The 21,310-nt window shown below is 32.1% G+C and overlaps 1 protein-coding gene across 1 annotated transcript; it reads right to left on the reverse strand.

Annotated features, from left to right (window-relative positions):
• Positions 1-1,297: 1,297 nt before the first annotated feature.
• Positions 1,298-20,550, reverse strand: LOC132743352 (delta(24)-sterol reductase-like). Its single transcript, XM_060731871.1, has 8 exons — positions 20,252-20,550; positions 18,982-19,243; positions 18,346-18,464; positions 17,578-17,844; positions 12,887-13,027; positions 10,033-10,230; positions 9,292-9,470; positions 1,298-8,638 (listed from the first exon to the last, which is right to left on the reverse strand). The coding sequence occupies exons 1-8, from the start codon at positions 20,492-20,494 to the stop codon at positions 8,485-8,487; spliced, it is 1,563 nt and encodes a 520-aa protein (XP_060587854.1). The 5' UTR covers positions 20,495-20,550; the 3' UTR covers positions 1,298-8,484.
• Positions 20,551-21,310: the final 760 nt, after the last annotated feature.

The raw sequence follows: 21,310 nt of genomic DNA on the forward strand, positions 1-21,310 counted from the left end.
TTGAATGAGGTCACTTTAGAAATATAATATCTTAGGTTATAATTAATTTGTTTTTAAATTCGTGATACAATTGTGCAGTTATCTAATTAAGCAAATATAAATGTCATCTAAAAGATTAACAATTTGTTATAAATAGTTTAGAATTGACCGATGCAATGATGAATTTAACTAATAAACATGAACATTTCTGTATTCACGCATTTTTGAAAGACGCAGAATGATGCATTCGACCTTCTTATACAAGCATAAGAACGTATAAACATCTCTTGCAATTAAGTGTGTTGAAATGCGTCACTCGGATATGTTTCCCTTTAAAAAAATACATGGTATTTGCTAGTGTAATTATTAATAATGAAACATGAAACTCCTCAATTTGATGTCGTGAACGCGAACTCCATGTACATATATATGTGTGCACTATTCTCTCTTTAATTTCATGCTAAAAGACTTTAATGATTTTAAGTTATGTCACCCGGAAAAGAGTAATGTTTGGCATGACTGAAAGTGGTTAAGTACTAAACCATGATATGATATTTAAAACAGATATAACAAGATCTCAACATTTTATCATCGCTTGGAACTTTGACTTCATATATTGACCTTCTTCATGCTTCTCATGTATAACACAGTAGTCCAGGCACAAGTTCATATTTAAATTTGACCTTTGACCTTCAAGCGTGACCTTTATCTTAGCCACAATTACCTGATTTTTTACTCTCACAGTGGTGAAAATTTGTGTGGTGTAAATAAATATTAAAATCCGTTAATACATGTAGTGTTGCTCAGGACTATCATTTGCTTTTGACCTCCAAGTGTGACCTTGACCCATGTCCCTGCCACTAAATTTCAAAATGGTGAACATTTATGTCAAGCAATACTTAAATCCTTCCATGTACACATGTATTTAGAAGATATACTCTAGAAAAACTAGAAACTTCTGAATGCTACAAGTCCATCAGGGGCAATCACATTATACATGTCCTTTTCAACAGGTAAATAAAAATGAAACTGTAAGAGTACAAATCAACAATATTCAATTTGGAATTGTGGATGAACTGCAACAAACAGCATATATCTTTATTTAAAGCTCAAGCAAACAAAGTGTTCATCGGTATGCTATCAATTTTCCTGCATTGAAAAGTAAAGGGTTGCCTGACACAAAATGATTCTCAAGATTTGTTTACTTTCATAACTTAACACTTTGTGAAACTGGGTCAGATTCAATCGAATTGACACTGTCCATACACAAAACAACAATGTCATGTTTTTTTTCCTTCAAAATATAACAAAGCTGACATAATATTGAAGTATCACTTTAATTACTACAGTGACTACAATAATTAACAATAAATAAATACAAATGTAACAATAGCAAGTTTTGACATTTTAACAACAAGAATGTCTCTGTCTAAAGTCGTTGTCTAGCAAAATATAAAATGGTATATAGCCTGTAATATTTCTATAAATAAAAAAAAATTGATTTAGTTAATGGCAGCAAATGAGATAATAAATTTCCATCAGTGAGATATAATTCATATCATTCACAGGATATCTCTCACTTTAAATAACTCGCTGTTTATAATTAATAAGTGTTTCTTAATCGGTGTGGAATTTTTTTATTCTAATCAAATAAGTGTCAGATAAAACAAGCAATTATCATAGTATTGCAAGCAATCCATAAGTCCCCTACCGGTTAGAACCCCATCAACATTCTGAAGGGCCATTGGCCATTCACTAATGTTTCAATTTTTCTCTATATTAAGTAAATTTGTTGGAAAAGTTCTTTAAAAGTGATCACAGGAAACAGTTTTTATGAACAGACAGACAGACGGACTGAAGGACACTCTAAAGTTAATATTTGAAACATCCCTGTAACCAAAATATAACATTTTTAAAAGCAAATTCTTAAAGAGGAGATAACTCTTAAATTAAAGATGCAATTCCATAAAAATTTTCAGCTCTTTTTGAATAATCACAAATATTGTTATATTTGCCATGTTTTAAGCCTATTTGTTGCCAAGGCAACCAATATTTTTTCAAAATAGGAAGAACAGATAAGACATGCATAATCTCAAGACTGCCATCTACCCTTATGTCAAGTTTCATAAAAATATTTCCAGTACTTTTTGAGTTATCACTGGATTCAGTTTATGTGTAAAATTTGCCATATTTTCAGTCTATGTGTTGCCATAGCAACCAAAATTTTCAACATAGGAAGAAAAGAAAAAGACGTGCATAATCTCCAGACTGCCATCTACCCATTTTACAAGTTTCATAAAAATATTTCCAGTACTTTTTGCGTTATCACTGGATCCAGTTTATGTGTAAAATTTGCCATATTTTCAGCCTATTTAATGCCATAGCAACCAGAATTTTCAACATAGGAAGAAAAGGACGTGCATAATCTCCATACTGCCATCTATCCATATATCAAGTTTCATAAAATTATTTTCAGTACTTTTCAAGTTATCGGGGATCCAGTTTTGTGGACTGACAGACAGACGGACAGACAGACAGACAGACAGACCGATGGACGGAGGGTAAACCTTAAGTCCCCTCCGGTAAACTGGTAGGGGACTAAAAAAAATCTGCTTGATTTTCATGTAAATAAAAGTATAAATCATGTCTCAACGAAGTGTATTAAATTATTAATATTTTATATATAAGCATCAAGCTTGTGAGATAATTTTCTATTCTAAACTATATATCTAATTGCAGATATCTCGGTATAAAAAATATAAGCTACTAATATAACATCTATAAAAAATTTCATTGTGAGACACATACAATGTTAATCAATAACTTTTACAATGAAAATATGTAATTGCAGACCAGTCTTAAACTCTCACATCTGATTGGTTGCCATATATTTAAATTGGACCAATAAACTGGTCACATTTACAGTCTGGTCTTAGTTCTGTGTTTTAAAATCTTAACCTGCAGAAAATATAAGTCAAGAAATGGTAAAACGAAAATATATTCTACTAAATCAGTGTATCAAATGCACCTTCTGTAGAAAGCATAAATATATATTCTACATGAGAAATGCGTTAAATTGTTTTAAAAGTAAAAATTTAAAGAACCGTATACCTTTCAAAAACTTCATAACAAAATGGTAAGAACATAGTAAATCTGCGTTATAAAATTTGTTCCCAACATGTATACACTAACATTCAAAGCAGATAATGCAAAATATAAATACCGGTAATAATTTTAAAATATAATGATCTTTTTGGCAATAAATCAATAAATAAACAAGGAGCATTATGTAAACATATCATGCGTAGAAAAATAAAGTTTCAACTCTTAACTTCTTTTCAAAATTCTACCTGGCAAGACTTAAATTACGTGTTTAGTTTTATTTGCACAATTTCACAATAATTATAATTTGAAATAAAAGAATCAGATAATGTGTTTTTACAATCATATCTATATATTATAACATGCATGTATAATTGAATTACCACATGACATGATTTCTATGCAAAAATTTTAAATATTCACTGAGCAAACCTTATAACAAATGTATGTAAAACTATCAATAATTGAATTTTCAAATCTTCTTGCTTTAAAAAACAAGTTAAAAGACTGTCATTCCTTCAAATATTTCAGATTTTACATCAATTACTTCGATTTGCCATGAACAAAAAAAATCACAAATAATAATTATAATTTGAAATAAAAGAATCAGATAATGTGATTTAACAATCATATCTATATATTATAACATGCATGTATAATTGAATTACCACATGACATGATTTCTATGCAAAAATCTTAAATATTCACTTAGCATACCTTATAACAAATGTATGTAAAACTATCAATAATTGAATATTCAAATCTTCTTGCTTTAGATAACAAGTTAAAAGACTGTCATTCCTTCAAATATTTCAGATTTTACATCAATTACTTTGATTTGCCATGAACAAAAAAAATCACAAATTGTTTGTTTGTTTGACTGATTGGGTTTTAAATCACACCAACACAGTATAGGTGGCATGGCCACTTTCTAGCTTTACTGGTGGAGGAAAATCTCATGTGCCCTTTCGTGCATTATTTCAGGCACAAGTGGGCACCTGAGTAGAACCACCAACTTCGGTAAGCTAGCTGGATAGCTTCTTCACATGAAAGAGTTGGGATTCGAAATCATAGCAGTGAGGGGCAAGTGGTTTGAGGTCAACAACCTTATTACATCATTTAACAATTAACATAACAAAAATATAACTAATAATGCATTCCGATTCTATATATCAGTCCAATTAAATATTTCAAAAATAAAAGTCAACATGTTCCATGCTAATAAGTGTAAATAATATCTTATCACATACGTGTTTATTAAATTCAAAAAACAATTTAATGTGGTCGTGTACTCAACACTTTGTTAGAGATCTTTACTTCTTGACAACCTTTGATATGTAAACATTTGCAGACATTGAGATAATCTGAACTGTTTTTGTATAAAATCACGACTGTAATATCATAGCGGCATTTATATATAATTTTTTTATACTAAGTAAAAGTACATTTCCTGAAAAGTTACAAAATAAAAGGTTGAATTCTTTCAAGAAAATATTTTGCAAAATACTAAACAATAAAAATTTACATACAGAAATAGAGGTAAACACAGGTGAAACTGAGAAATATATCCAACAAGAGTAGTATCAAAATAACTGCTACCACTGGTAACTAAAGAAGCCAAGATGTATGAAAAAATGTACACCTATAGTAAAGTTTGGAAAAATTAAATAAATTATCGCACTTCCCCCATTTGCATGTCATAAATTAGGGACTGGTGTGGAGGATTTGGTAACAGTAGTGGCTCTACACAAATGATCACATTTACCATATTGGCATGTTGTAAATAAGGGACTGGAGCAGAGCATTAGGTTGCAGTAGTTGCTCTACACAAATGACCACACTTTCCATATACGCATGTTATAAATAAGGGACTGGAGCGGAGAATTAGGTTGCAGTAACTTCTCTTCACCAATGACCACACTTTCCATATAGGCATGTTATAAATAAGGGACTGGAGTGGAGGATTCAGTTGCACAATTGATCACATTTAACATATTGGCATGTTATAAATAAGGGACTGAAGTGAAGGATTCAGTAACAGTAGTTGCTCTCCACAAATGATCATTCTTTCCATATAGGCAGGTTACAAATAAGTGACTGGAGTGGAGTGTTAGGTAGGGGCATATAACATTCACTAAATTATCATTTGTTTTGCAGTTTCATTACTCCTTTAAATGATTTACTAGATATTTAATATAAAGTTATTTTCATGAACTACTTATTCTTGGTCAACTAAAGAAAGTCATGGCCCACTCATTTCACCACAATACTTTCATCTGCTTTTCTCTTTAGTAGTCATGCTACAGAATTTAAATGATTCATATCCAAGTGTCCATTTACTTAGGAAATGCTGACTAAACAAAAATATTATAATCCTATAATACATACAAAATTTTGGAATTTCATTCAAATTCATCTATTCCATTTTGTGTAAAAATAACCTTAAATATAATCTTATATACTTAACAATATCTACAAATATTGGACTTTACAGATTTTATTTTCCTCTTTACAATTTGTATGGGTATGTAGGTTGAATTTAAGAAAGAAAATATTTTTTGAAAATAGTGCTACAGGTATGGTAAGTTTGAAAAATAGAGAAAGCACAACATTTATTTATAAAAGCAGATAACATTTACTTTGAGCAAAACCGTGGCAATACTTAGCTTATATTTTGATATCAACACTGGAAGCATATTACAATATGTAAAATATCAAACACTGACCAATTTATATATCTTAACAAAATAAACAAACAAGTTGGCACAATACTGAAATAACACAATAATAAATACTGAGTAATGACAAAACAATATTTCATACTGTTATGAATTACAAAATTTTTGTCCTGTAAAAAGTTCTTATACCCTTCTCTGACAAAACAACATTTCATATTGTTATGAATAAAAAGATTTTTGCCCTGTAAAAAGTTCTTATACCCTTCTCTGACAAAACAATATTTCATATTGTTATGAATAAAAAGATTTTTGCCCTGTAAAAAGTTCTTATACCCTTCTCTGACAAAACAATATTTCATATTGTTATGAATAAAAAGATTTTTGCCCTGTAAAAAGTTCTTGTACCCTTCTCTGACAAAACAATATTTCATATTGTTATGAATAAAAAGATTTTTGCCCTGTAAAAAGTTCTTATACCCTTCTCTGACAAAACAATATTTCATATTGTTATGAATTACAAAGATTTTTACCCTGTAAAAAGTTCTTATACCCTTCTCTGACAAAACAATATTTCATATTGTTATGAATAACAAAGATTTTTGCCCTGTAAAAAGTTCTTATACCTTTCATTTTGTAAAAGTATCTCCATTAATTTTATAACTATATCTTTAAATATCTATGTTTCAAATCTATTCATGGGTGCTTATCTTTACTAAACATCTTTACGAACCATAGTAATGAATAGATAATTCAAAGTCTAACCAGAAACAAGTTTCAGAGAAAAAAATAAATTTGAATGAGATATTTATCCACATTATGCTGATAATGAATCACAATTCTGAGAGATAACATAATAACACTACAATAACAACAACATATGGGGGAGGGATTCTGTATTGGGGGACAGGGTATGGGGGGAGGGGGAGTAAGCAGTGATGGCTGAAATTATGTCTATATCAATACTGATGCAGTGAGCATTGGTAGTTTAACGTTTTACACCACTAAATATGTATGCTGGACTTGTCATGTTTCAAAGATTTGGAAGTGTCCATTTGATATTTTTAGGGATTTCAATATCGCAATACAAAAATGGAACAGCCAGCAGTATAGAGTCTGGTCAGACTGCACCTATTTGTAGGCTGGTCTAACGATAGTATCATCACTATATATCAGCTTAAGAAGAAATAAATACAGTGAAAACTTGACAGACCTATTAACTATTAACAACATAAGTTTTGATTCTTCACAAGTTAACAATTCACAACAAATGTCACTTCACTATAGCAACACCTCTCCGCAACAAGCAAGAGCTATTATCTATAGGTTAAAACAACATAAGTTTTGATTCTTCTCAAAGTAACAATTTACCTCTTAGCAACAAGCAAGAGCAATTACCACAAAACAGCAAGAATCTTTGATTCTTCCCAAAGTTTCAATTCGCAATAAATTTTACTTCTCTATACACTACAGCAACACCTTAATATTAAAAGCATAACTAATACCCATAATGCAGAATATGACTAATACAAAAAAATTTCTCATAAACTGATCTAAGATATTACTGTATTATTTCATCTCATGTTTTATTTTGAAATTTTTTACCCAAAAATTATGCAACTATGAGAAAAAAAGGATGTTTTTACAATGGTTAGAAATATCATAATTGATTCTGATCACTACATGTATATTATTCATTACTCACAACTGTTTCTAATTTATTATATACTAATAAATGAAATATTGAGAATTATTTAATTTTACATATGAAATATGGTGCTATATCAGTCAAATATATTTCATATTTTTTAAAAATAAATATGAAATATAAATATGAAAGTGGGCGGAGTCAAAACTCGTATTTATTTTAAGGGACTTCTTTCGCCATTTTGTTTGAAAAATCTGATAAACACAAACAACTTTTTTGTTGAATTTTGTTTTGAAAACTATCTAGAATGATAGAAAATGGTCTAACTAAGAAAATAAATCCGAACACCAATCATTAACGCTGTATAGACGTTTAAAAAGTTGTTTACGTGACGTCACAATCTAGCGCTAAATATCGCGTGCAAAACAAGACGATACTTATATTACTGCGCGCTGTATAATTGCAGTTGCGTAGCAGGCAAGGGGGTTCATAACCATTTTTCTTTGATAATGAAATTAAATAAAAAGGTTATTTTTTCGTTTTTCGTGAAATATGGTATATATTTTCACTCAACATGAAAATATGTGGCATTTTATCATGTTTCGTGAAAATATATTCCATATTTCACTCAAATGAAAAAATATCCTCTTAATATTGATTTCATTTTCCATATTTTCACTGTAAAGATCTTTTTGCACTGCAGTGAAACATATTTTTCATATCTTAATATGTACCTTGCCAGACTTTTTTTTTCTAAATTCAGCCAATACACAAAATTTTAGGGGAAGTCTTTCAAATTTAAATATCAAAAAAGCGAAAAAATGTATATAATAAACAGATAATTCAAGTTTTTTTCTGTACATACAGGATTTATTATCATCTTGTGGTACGAAAATATATCATATTTCACTTAAGGCTACCACCACTCATGAAATATTTATTTTCATACCACTTGAAGAAAACATATCCTGTATTTATAGAAAAAACTTAAATATATCCTACATATTTCTTACAATAGCTCATTTTAGTATTTATTGTTTTTCTACGAAATATTGTATGAACTATGGTATGATGTTACTTTTAATCTCTAACTTTCCTGTTCACCTTCCCATACACTTCAGGGAATGCATTTTCACAGTCAAGTTGTTTCCTCATTTTATCATAGAGGGTGTGGTCAAACATTTCACGGAAATCCGCCTCTGATAGGTACGTATCAGCATACAACATCTGAAATCTGTATAAATACATTTGATGTTTTCATATTTACTAGCAAAGAGATGGGAAAAGATAAATTAATAATAAAAACAAAATGCTATTAGGTAACAGCAAGAGATGATGAATTGATTTAGATAACTTAATATGTTGTTTTTAATATATTGTAATAACGTTTGACTATTAGTAATCCAAACTTAATACACATAGAGTCCTTTAGTGATAAAAATGTTATCTAATATATACCGGTGCCTCCCCAGCCTGAGATGAGGCTAGCTATAGACATTTTAAAAAATAAAATAAAGGTAACTATTGTTTTTGCTTTTGAAACTGTTTAAAGTTAATAACCAAGGAAATATCGGTTAACAACTTTTACTCTGTAGGCTACAGATAGGTGTTTGCCACCATGTTGTGTACATAAATGCAAAATGTAAACATCAAATGGAACAAACTAGGACATAATTGACAATATCTACAATATTCATGATATTTTCCAGAACTTTATTCTTTTAACTTTTGTTGTTTGTTAAACATTTAAGTACCATGGAAATATGAGGCAGCAGTATACTCCCTTGTGACAATACTGGTTTCAAAAATTGAACAAAATTATGCCAAAGAATCACTATTAAAAACTGGCTGAACATATAGGATAAGCAAACATAAAGACATACTAACCCTTTCACTTTTTTCACATATGCCTCTAGATTTTTGGTAGCTTGAACGGCCTGGAAGCCAGGAGCCGTTGGCGCTCCATATGCTCCTATATCAACATACATCTCATCAGCACTGCCCTCTGGGTGGATAAATCCTGGGTTATTGTATAACATAAAGGGACATAACCACAATGGGTAAAGCTGAAAAATGAAAATAAACTTTGTTATGAGCAAACCTGGCTGACTCTTGCATTAAATGGTATCCAATAAAATAGCACCCAATAAGTATAAACATTAAAATTATTTTTATTTGGCAAAGTTAAAAAATTTTTATTTTATTTTTTGGTTGGGTTTTACATTGTACCAACACAGTATAGGTTGTATGCTGACTTTCCAGCTGTACTGACGGAGGACCTCATGTGCCTTTCCATGCATTATTTGAAGCACAAATGGGCACCTGAGTAGAACCACCGATCATATGATTCATGAAAATAGTTACATAAATATGAGCCGCGCCATGACAAAACCAACATGATGCGTTTGCGACCAGCATGGATCCAGACCAGCCTGCGCACCCGCGCAGTCTGATCAGGATCCATGCTGTTCGCTATCAGTTTCACTACTTGTTATAGGGTTTGTAAGCGAACAGCATGGATCCTGATCAGACTGCGCGGATGCGCAGGCTGGTCTGGATCCATGCTGGTTGCAAACGCATTATGTTAGTTTTGTCGTGACACGGCTCATATAAAGTTGTAAAACTTACATGTAGTTCTTTATGGAACACATCAAGAGCCTCATCCAACTTGCCAAGGGGAATAAGCATGTCCTGTATCACTTGATGTTCCTCATATAGTTTTTTGGTTGTCTCCCCTTGAGTTAACTTCAGCAGAGAAACTTTTGGGGGAACTGTCCATCCAAGAAGGAAGCGAAATATTGGATTGTTACCAAATGGAATTATATCCTGCAAAATAAAAGTTTACAGAATGTGTGCAAGCTATTTTTGTAAGATTATCGACATATTTTAACACCATTTAAATACTGTATAAACTTTTCTCAGTGCTTAATCAGGGCTCGCGCTGGCAGGAGCCAATGAGCAAATTGGCTCCAATATAATTAAATTGGCTCAAGAAAATCACGATTGGCTCAAACTTACGAAAAGTATGACTTTTGGAATCTCCAGTCTAAATTTAGCATTTTCTATTTTAAGAATGCAAAAGTATACATCTGGCTTTCCATCTACAACTTCCGTTTTATCACTTCTTATCTCAAAACACAGCGACACAGTCTTCTTTTTGTGGGTCATTGACTGGTTTATATTTGTAACTTCCGTTTTGAACGAAATATTGATATGAACAGTAACACAGTCTAATACACTGACCTCAGGGTATGTTAACATGTTTATCAGCTGATAAATACGACACTAATTGGTGTGAAAAATGCCTGTGGCAGATTGTTGAATATGCACTTTATAATTGGTCTTAATATTCAATATGAAACAATAACTAGCCGCATCTCAAGATTATTGCTAATTAAATCAGCATTTTGGATATGAAATGGCGACAAATTATGTTCTGCAGTTTGTAACTTGACCAGTAAATTTTATCGTTGTTGATAAACAGATCGAAGGAATTACGAGTTGATAGAGTTATTGTTGTTGATTTTTTTTGGTGGTGATGGGAGGGGGTATTATTGCCAATAAAATCCAGGGCCAAAACACCATTTTTGTCTCAGCCTTTATCTTGGGGAAAATATGCATGATTTTAGCATACTTTGGGAAAAGGGGTCTCAAATTTAACACAAAATTTTAAGAAGTTCTTTAAAATAGAAAAGCAAAAAGCAGTGGGAAATACTAATAAGGCAGTAAAAGACCTAAATTCAACACCATCATTTAATTTTGTTCTAAATTCTATGGGAAATTTCAAAAGACTGGGGGATTTTGAGGACCAAACTTGGGAAAAAAAGAGGCTAGTTTGGTTGGGGAAGCAGCCTTTATTGGGCCACATCAAAGAAGGGTATTTTGGCCCTGAAATCTGACCTAATTATGGCTCCAAAAATATAAAATTGAGAAGGAATTTATTTGACATACAGAGTATTCCTGAAAAAAAAGATTGACCTTATATCACTACCATGCCACAGACTCAGATTTTAAGGGAACCTTGCTACCTACATGTAACTTTTGGCAAATGTTATAGTTACTGACCTCTAAGCTTAAAATTATGATTACTGACTGTAAATTTGTTTAATGTAATAAAAATGTAGCTACCAAAATTAAGTTGGATATAGTTATTAAGTTAATGCTTTTCTAAATATCACATGCCGTACCATTGCCTGATTTGAAAATAAAATACAGACATGCAATTTTTCGCCGCAAAGAATTGGCTCAAAGTAAAAAATTGCCAGTGCTAGCCCTGCTTAATAGTATGATAAAAAGAAAGTAGAAAAGGGGACATAATTCTGTTCAACTATTTAGCAAAAAATCAAGAAGAATTTCAAGTTTGAACTGAAAATTTGTGATGGTTTTTGAGAAAATTTTGAAAATATTTTTTAAATGTAAGATTTTTTAAAAAATATTTTCAAAAATAACTGAGCAAGAATACCCTTCAGGGTTATCTGTCCTTTAGAAATGTATTCCAATCTTTATAGTGAATTAGTAAATTGCAAGTTTATAGTGAATATTTTGATAGTTTTTGAGAAATTAACCGTAAGATCCAAGTCAAATCAGATGCATAACTTTGCCAAAAATATGTTTATTATCTGCCTTTTCATATTGCATTACATGATAATAGTGAAGAAGTACACCAAATTTAAAGTGAATAGCATAAGTAGTTTCTGAGAAAACTGACTGTAACCTATTACATGTATTGGCAGTGGGTGGGGTAATGCAGTAATTTCGCGATGAGCATTATCTATTAGAACCTCGTTAAAACGCGTGTTCAGACCTTGGACCTCAACATAGAGCGTTTATATACCAGGGCTGCAATGTACATGTACCTATTAAAGGTTATAGTGACCATGATGGCATGACCTTTGACCTTTTGACCTCAAAATCAGTGTGACAGGTCATTAAGGCGTATCCACATTTTGAAGTTTCAATGTTATGGCTTTATTAGTTTTGAAGTTTATAATCATAAACAAAAACTTAACCAAAAAAGTTAACCAATGCAGATGCTGATGAGTGAGTCTTCACAACACCTCCACATTTACTTGTTTTTTAAAGTGGAGCTAATAAAGACTACATCACAGTCATCAAATTTAGCACTGGCCTGTTGGCCCAAGGCCAGTGAAAATAAGTTCTGGCCAGTGAAAATTTTAAGAAACTTTAATTAAATATATAGTAGAATAAATTCAAACCTGGAATTCCGGCTAGTTAATTCAAAATCTTAAATTCATTGACTGACATCACTGCTCTACATTCTAAACATGAAAAAATTATAAATGTTTCTATCTCTAATCTTTTATTTAATAATTCTTTAGTCTTTTAGTAAATATTATTTTGTTTAGTATTTCAATAGAATGTTTGATAATGACAACATACATGAGTCGTGCCTGAAAATCAAGGGAGGTAACAAAATCAGTATTTTTTACAATGAAAAAAGCTATCAATTTTACTTATTTACCTGTAACTCCCAGAATATACTTCTAGAATGCCTATGATAATAATGCCTAAGTGGAATATATTCTACAGCAGAACCACGTCTTAAATATTTCTCCACATGTTTGAAAAACCATGGCTTCCAAAAGCATCCTAAAGCATTTATCTGTAAAAACAAAATGATTAATTTTAAAATAAACATACAAAAGTATGCATGTATTCATAAGTCATTCATACAACTTTACTCTGAATGGTTCTACTAGGTTGACTATTGTTGTTTTTTAATGCAATAAATGAAACACATCATCTTCATAATTCTCTTTGATAGAAATTTGCATATTTTCTAAACACAGATATGCTTAAGGAATATATGTTATAGAAATTTTACATTTTGCATTTAATTAATGTCAATAAGAAATTTGCATTGCCATGATTACTTCATCTCAAATTCTATTCTATATGGAATATAATTATGTTCAAAATATTCTACTTTTTTTGGCATTTGCAAATAAAAGTTCAAGGAAAATTAATACAGCTGTTAATATTTGACAAGTAAATATGAACAAGAGGGCCATGATGGCCCTGATGTCGCTCACCTGTATATAGGCCCCCGGAGCAGGGCCAGTTTAAACACTACGGCGTTTATTTGAACAAACTTGGAAGACACCCATTAGAAGATGTTTCATGATGTTAAGTTTTTACTACACACATATAATGAAAAACAATGACCTTCCTTCCTCCCACCCCCCGGCAGGGCCAATTTTAACCCAAGGGCTTTTATTTGAACACACTTGGTAGACACCCATAAGAAGATGTTTCATGCTAAACACCTAAGCTCTAGCTCATTGGGTTTTTTAAAAGAAGATTTTTTAAGTTTTTACTATACACATAATTAGTTAAAAACAATGACACCCCTGGAGCCAGTTTTGACCCCAGGGCTTTTATTTGAACAAACTTTGTAGACACTTACTAGAAGATGTTTCATGCTTAATATCTAAACTCTAGCTATTTGGGTTTTTTCAAAGATTTTTAAGTTTTTGCTATACACATATAAGGAAAATCAATGACCCCCGCAGGGCAAGGCTAATTTTGGACCCCAGGGCTTTTATTTGAACAAACTTTGTAGACACTCACTAGAAGATATTTCATGCTTAATATCTAAATTTCTAGCTATTTGGTTTTTTTCAAATAAGATTTTTAAGTTTTTGCTATACACATATAAGGAAAATCAATGACCCCCGGGGCGGGGCCAATTTGACCCCAGGGCTTTTATTTGAACAAACTTGGTAGACACCCATTAGAAGATGTTTCATGCTAAATATCTTAGCTCTAGCTCTTTGAGTTCTTTAAAAGAAGATTTTTTAAGTTTTTACTATATGCATATAGGGAAAATCAAATGACCCCCTGGGCGGGGCCAATTTTGACCCCAGGGCTTTTATTTGAACAAACTTGGTAGACACTCACTAGAAGATGTTTCATGCCAAATATCTAAGCTCTAGCTCTTTGGGATTTTTAAAAGAAGATATTTTAAGTTTTTTTTCTTTCGGTTGCTATGGCAACCAGAGTTCTGCATGGAATTAAATTCTTTGAACAATTTTTAAAGGTGACCACCAAAGGAACATTCCTGTGAAGTTTGGATGAAATTGGCTTAGTGGTTTATGAGGAGATGTCATTCAAAGTAAAAGTTTACGGACGGACGGACGGACAAGCGATCACAAAAGCTCACTTTGTGACAGGTGAGCTAATAAGGCAATGCCAGCTCTTTGTAGTATGTAATTAGGCAAAAGTCTATGAACGGGAAAGTCGGTTTAAAATAATAATTCATTTTTTATTTTACATTTTCTGTTTTAAAAGTGCCATTTGGTATTTTGTCCACTTCTTCTGTTTATTCTGGTTCCCTGTCTTATCATGGTTAACATAGAAGTGTGCAGGAGACCAGTCTGCGTGTCCATTTTCAATCAGAATTCCTCGGCTTTTTTTTTTTCTTATCTTGTAAGTCGAAAAGTTGCGATTGACTATAATAGAACATTACCCATAATTTGCAGTACTTCCGGCAAAATGTTTTCAAAACCATCACTATTTAGCAGGTACTTGCGTTAACATAAAGCTGGTTTTGTGAGACGGCCCTTTGGGCCAGCTCTTCGAGCTCTTTATTAATTTTACTAATGAGCCTGACAGCAAAATCCTTTAAAGTGTAGAACTTAGAACCATGCATGTGATACATGCTCATTTAGGCCGCCACCAACAACCAAAATGGGTTGCACATTTCAGAAGGTGTATGTAATATTGTTTTATAGACTCTAGCACAATGGTTCTGAAATTACTCCTTTCCTGGAGGAAAGACTGGTTCTTTTTTACATGGATGATGAGCAGTACCAATACACGGGATTTTTCGAAGTTTTAGTTAAAATAGCCCAGATAGAACACGCTACCTCTGAATTTGTAATGAAACAAATCATGAAATAGCCCAGATAGAACACGCTACCTCTCAATTTGTAATGAAACAAATCATGAAATAGCCCAGATAGAACACGCTACCTCTGAATTTGTAATGAAACAAATCATGAAAAATTTTTAAGTTTTTACTATACACATAATTAGTTAAAAACAATGACACCCCTGGAGCCAGTTTTGACCCCAGGGCTTTTATTTGAACAAACTTTGTAGACACTTACTAGAAGATGTTTCATGCTTAATATCTAAACTCTAGCTATTTGGGTTTTTTCAAAGATTTTTAAGTTTTTGCTATACACATATAAGGAAAATCAATGACCCCCGCAGGGCAAGGCTAATTTTGACCCCAGGGCTTTTATTTGAACAAACTTTGTAGACACTCACTAGAAGATATTTCATGCTTAATATCTAAATTCTAGCTATTTGGGTTTTTTTCAAATAAGATTTTTAAGTTTTTGCTATACACATATAAGGAAAATCAATGACCCCCGGGGCGGGGCCAATTTTGACCCCAGGGCTTTTATTTGAACAAACTTGGTAGACACCCATTAGAAGATGTTTCATGCTAAATATCTTAGCTCTAGCTCTTTGAGTTCTTTAAAAGAAGATTTTTTAAGTTTTTACTATATGCATATAGGGAAAATCAATGACCCCCTGGGGCGGGGCCAATTTTGACCCCAGGGCTTTTATTTGAACAAACTTGGTAGACACTCACTAGAAGATGTTTCATGCCAAATATCTAAGCTCTAGCTCTTTGGGATTTTTAAAAGAAGATATTTTAAGTTTTTTCTTTCGGTTGCTATGGCAACCAGAGTTCTGCATGGAATTAAATTCTTTGAACAATTTTTAAAGGTGACCACCAAAGGAACATTCCTGTGAAGTTTGGATGAAATTGGCTTAGTGGTTTATGAGGAGATGTCATTCAAAGTAAAAGTTTACGGACGGACGGACGGACAAGCGATCACAAAAGCTCACTTTGTGACAGGTGAGCTAATAAGGCAATGCCAGCTCTTTGTAGTATGTAATTAGGCAAAGTCTATGAACGGGAAAGTCGGTTAAAATAATAATTCATTTTTTATTTTACATTTTCTGTTTTAAAAGTGCCATTTGGTATTTTGTCCACTTCTTCTGTTTATTCTGGTTCCCTGTCTTATCATGGTTAACATAGAAGTGTGCAGGAGACCAGTCTGCGTGTCCATTTTCAATCAGAATTCCTCGGCTTTTTTTTTTCTTATCTTGTAAGTCGAAAAGTTGCGATTGACTATAATAGAACATTACCCATAATTTTGCAGTACTTCCGGCAAAATGTTTTCAAAACCATCACTATTTAGCAGGTACTTGCGTTAACATAAAGCTGGTTTTGTGAGACGGCCCTTTGGGCCAGCTCTTCGAGCTCTTTATTAATTTTACTAATGAGCCTGACAGCAAAATCCTTTAAAGTTAGAACTTAGAACCATGCATGTGATACATGCTCATTTAGGCCGCCACCAACAACCAAAATGGGTTGCACATTTCAGAAGGTGTATGTAATATTGTTTTATAGACTCTAGCACAATGGTTCTGGAAATTACTCCTTTCCTGGAGGAAAGACTGGTTCTTTTTTACATGGATGATGAGCAGTACCAATACACGGGATTTTTCGAAGTTTTAGTTAAAATAGCCCAGATAGAACACGCTACCTCTGAATTTGTAATGAAACAAATCATGAAATAGCCCAGATAGAACACGCTACCTCTCAATTTGTAATGAAACAAATCATGAAATAGCCCAGATAGAACACGCTACCTCTGAATTTGTAATGAAACAAATCATGAAATAGCCCAGATAGAACACACTACCTCTGAATTTGTAATGAAACAAATCATCAAATAGCCCAGATAGAACACGCTACCTCTGAATTTGTAATGAAACAAATCATGAAATAGCCCAGATAGAACACGCTACCTCTCAATTTGTAATGAAACAAATCATCAAATAGCCCAGATAGAACTCTCTACCTCTGAATTTGTAATGAAACAAATCATTAAACAGCCCAGATAGAACTCTCTACCTCTGAATTTGTAATGAAACAAATCATGAAATAGCCCAGATAGAACTCTCTACCTCTCAATTTGTAATGAAACAAATCATCAAATAGCCCAGATAGAACTCTCTATCTCTGAATTTGTAATGAAACAAATCATTAAATAGCCCAGATAGAACTCTCTACCTCTGAATTTAAAATTGTGAACCCCAACTGTATGATCATCTTTTATCCTTTACCTTATCAGGTTCTGCATCGTCAGTCATTATTCCTGTCATAATAACACCACTCGTCTCCGAATATACTAGACACTCAACAAAATCATTGCCAGATTTTTTCATGGTTTCCTGCTCGAAGCGTTTTATCATCTGTTGTCTGCTGAGTGCCGGGAAATATTCTATCCGAACATACTTCTTAGCTGGAATGATCTGTATCTCTGCTGATACGAGAAATCCGAGTGTTCCGTAAGACCAAGGCACAGAGTAAAACAAATCAGGATTTTCTTCCTTGTAAAATAAAAAAACAATCTTTTGTCAATGTATTTAGCATAGGCTATTTATAAAAATTGATGACTGACTGGTTTACTCTTACATATATGTAGACAGAATAAACATGCATACATTTCTTTTCAGCAAATAACTCTGATATATATGTAAATACCAGTATGTTAGGATTATAAATTCTAACATTTTCTGTAAACAACAAAAATAATTACATGTATATGTATACATATAACTTTTATAATCCATATCATTATGATGAAAAGCATGATGGAATTAGGAATATTTCTTGAATTTACAGAACCTGAAAACATCTCCACACTATGATTTAAAGTACTGTTTTAGACTTAATCTAATCTATTCAGAACAAAAAATATGAGTTCTTAATTCTAATGTACATGTTATTGGAAGTTTCAAGAATTCAATCTCTCTTCTGTTTCAAGAGTCGGGATTGGATTTACATGTACCTTAAATTTAACAAAAATATTTACTGATATAGCTATTTACCTTTGAACATTTGACCACACTACCATCGGCCAGAACTAGTTCATACCCTACACAACAATGCTGAAAGAGCCCAACTTTATGAGAAGAAGTTTCTATGCCAACACCCATGATCAGTCCACCTGAAAAAAAAAATCTTTTTTTTTATAATTTTTTAATTTTCTCACATCATATTAAAAGATCGTTTGAACAAATTTCTTTTGGACTGAAATATTTATCAATATAATTATACATTGCTCCGGTTTTTTGTTGTTTTTGTTTGTTTGTTTTTCTTTGGGTTTTTTTTTCATAGTAAGGACCTTCTCCTAAAACTTCAAAAAATTAAAAATTAAATAAATGGGAAGATTTCCTGCAACAAGCTCATCTACTATGCTTTCAGGAGAAGCACCTTTTATGTTTAGGAAACAGACATCAATTTTGAGTGCATTGTTGGAGAATAATGCACGGATAAACTGTGCATTGTTATACTAGAATGCAAGAAATATTAATACCTATTTCCATTCTAACATGGTTATAAAACATTGAATTGATAAAAGTATGTTGAACGATGTAAGATCAATTGCTGGCAGTAGACTAAGTGTTCACGGTTATCATCCATATACTGAGATGTTAATGAGTACGTCAAGTCACCTAACTTACCTACAGTAAGGTCATCAAGTTCTGGAAGCACTGGTATTGTCCAGCCTAAGGGGTTCAGCATAGCGGTCACCTGACCCATGGTAGCTAGGGGTTCAACTCTCACTACTTTCTTTTCAGTGTCCACTTCAATAATATCAATGAGGTTCACTTCAATCTTTTTCATTGTTTGTTTGTACAAGCCACGACGGAAACTTATGTTCATCCAACCAGGCCTTGCTGTGCACATTTTTGTTTTCATACCCTCTGCACGCCATTCTTTAATCTGAATGAATCAATTAACAATATGAAAATAAATGCAACTTAAATTTAGGTTCATAATTATCAAGTACATATAATTTCAATTAAATAATTATGACCCTTACAACCAAGTATTTCAATCAAATAAGTAATGATGAAATCTTTCACCTACCTTTTTTAAGAAAGACGATGAATTTTTCAAAATGTGCAAAACACATGGCATTCCTTAACAGATTATCATAATATATGTTTATTTTCTGCCAATATTGAGTGTTTCTTTGACTATTAATGGCATGTTGGGGTGAATCATGATTAACAATTTGGCAACTGAAGGCATATACGCATGTACATGTATGTATGCCACTGGGCAACAAGCAATAATAGGCTGGCTAGAACTGTGTTATCTAATTCTAATCAGTCAATTAGTTTTGCAATTTCTCATGGTTCCTTTTATACATGATGATGATTAGAGTTTATTTCAAATTTGCATTCAGGCCACCGGCCCATACACATGTATACATACAAAACGGATTTCCCTTGGAATACCAATATGTTTTCCTTTCTCTATCATCAATTGATGAGAAGAGGACCTAAAAGCAGGAAGACTACTCCTAAATTTCAATATATCTATACAGTCCAGATATTTTTCAAAATTAATATTACATTTAAAATTTCTATAAAATACTAACTTTCTGTTTTCTAAACACTCACTGTTCCAATTTTGCATATATCTCTCATCATCCATATATAAAATCCGTATCCAAAATTTAATACATCTTTTTGTTGCATATATAAACATTGGGTATCTTCCACAATCTCCCATTACAACTGCATTACACGACTTTAAAGAAATATTCATAAATCTCTTACATGCATATATTTGAACACGTTCTATACAATCCCTAACCTAAGTCCCCATATTTCTGGCCCATATAACAAAATAGGACATATTTTTGAGTCAAAAATTCTAAAATAAGATAGATATATGCTACTGAATCTAAATGCATTTGAAATGCATGATATTTTATATTACCTGCTGCTGGACGTATTTCACTTTACTATCGTGCTGTTTTGGTGCTGAATTCAATTTAAAAATCAACCAAGCCCGTAAATACATTAGCACATCATACACAACTGATAGTGGCAACAAAAACAAGCACACAAAGACCCAACGGTAGTGCATAATCACATACTCCAGACCCCTGTATTTGAACCACGCGGACCCTGTCAATAGTATTGTTGCTGCAACATACACAAAGTTCGCTGGCAGCTCCATTTTCCTTAAACCCCGCAGCCTTTGCAGCCTTTTCAGCCTAAACCCGTTACGTAACAGATTTTGTGATGTACTATTCTCCGGTCCGGTGGCTTCCGGTCTCTCCCGGTCTCTTTTGACCGGATTTTACGAGAGACCGGCGAATAGTATCATATTTACTGGCCCGGTCAGTAAGGTCTTCTAAACATTATTAGATCTTTCTAGATGAAAAATGTGTTGATATAAGATTTTTTTTCGTATATAATGTATTTCGTTTCAAATTAGTTGTTTTTTTTATTATGTATTTTTTGTTGTTTTTAATTATATATTTTCGTCAAAGATAAAGATGTAAAAGCGTATTAATAAAGGGGAAATCACATTAATTATCTTATTTGAGCATAAAATATTATAAATGAAAAAGCATATTAATAACAGGGGAGTCTGTTAATTGGTTAATTTTATAGCGGTTTTATTTTTCATTATTTAATAAATAAGTGCAGCATTAATATTATAACAATTAATATAGATCAAAGAAAAAAAATAACCCCGCCTATAAATAGCGTAAGTATATAGCAAATGATGACAATATCTACAAAGATAAAGTTTTCTAATAAAAGAATTAAACAATTAAATCGTCGTGAGTTTCCTTTCAATTTTATTTTATAATCCAAGACATTGGAAGAAAGAACTCATTTCCTTCTAGAATATCAATTTATTTTATTCAATTTAACCACGGATTTATATTACATATAAATCCGTGATTTAACTTAACACAACAAGTTTTAATCGATTTAAACAATTTCATTTAATAATCACAAATATAATCCAATTATTTGACTT

The sequence above is a fragment of the Ruditapes philippinarum genome, unplaced genomic scaffold (genome assembly GCF_026571515.1).
Source record: "Ruditapes philippinarum isolate M1 unplaced genomic scaffold, ASM2657151v2 ctg982_1_1_1_1, whole genome shotgun sequence".
Taxonomy (NCBI): domain Eukaryota; kingdom Metazoa; phylum Mollusca; class Bivalvia; order Venerida; family Veneridae; genus Ruditapes; species Ruditapes philippinarum.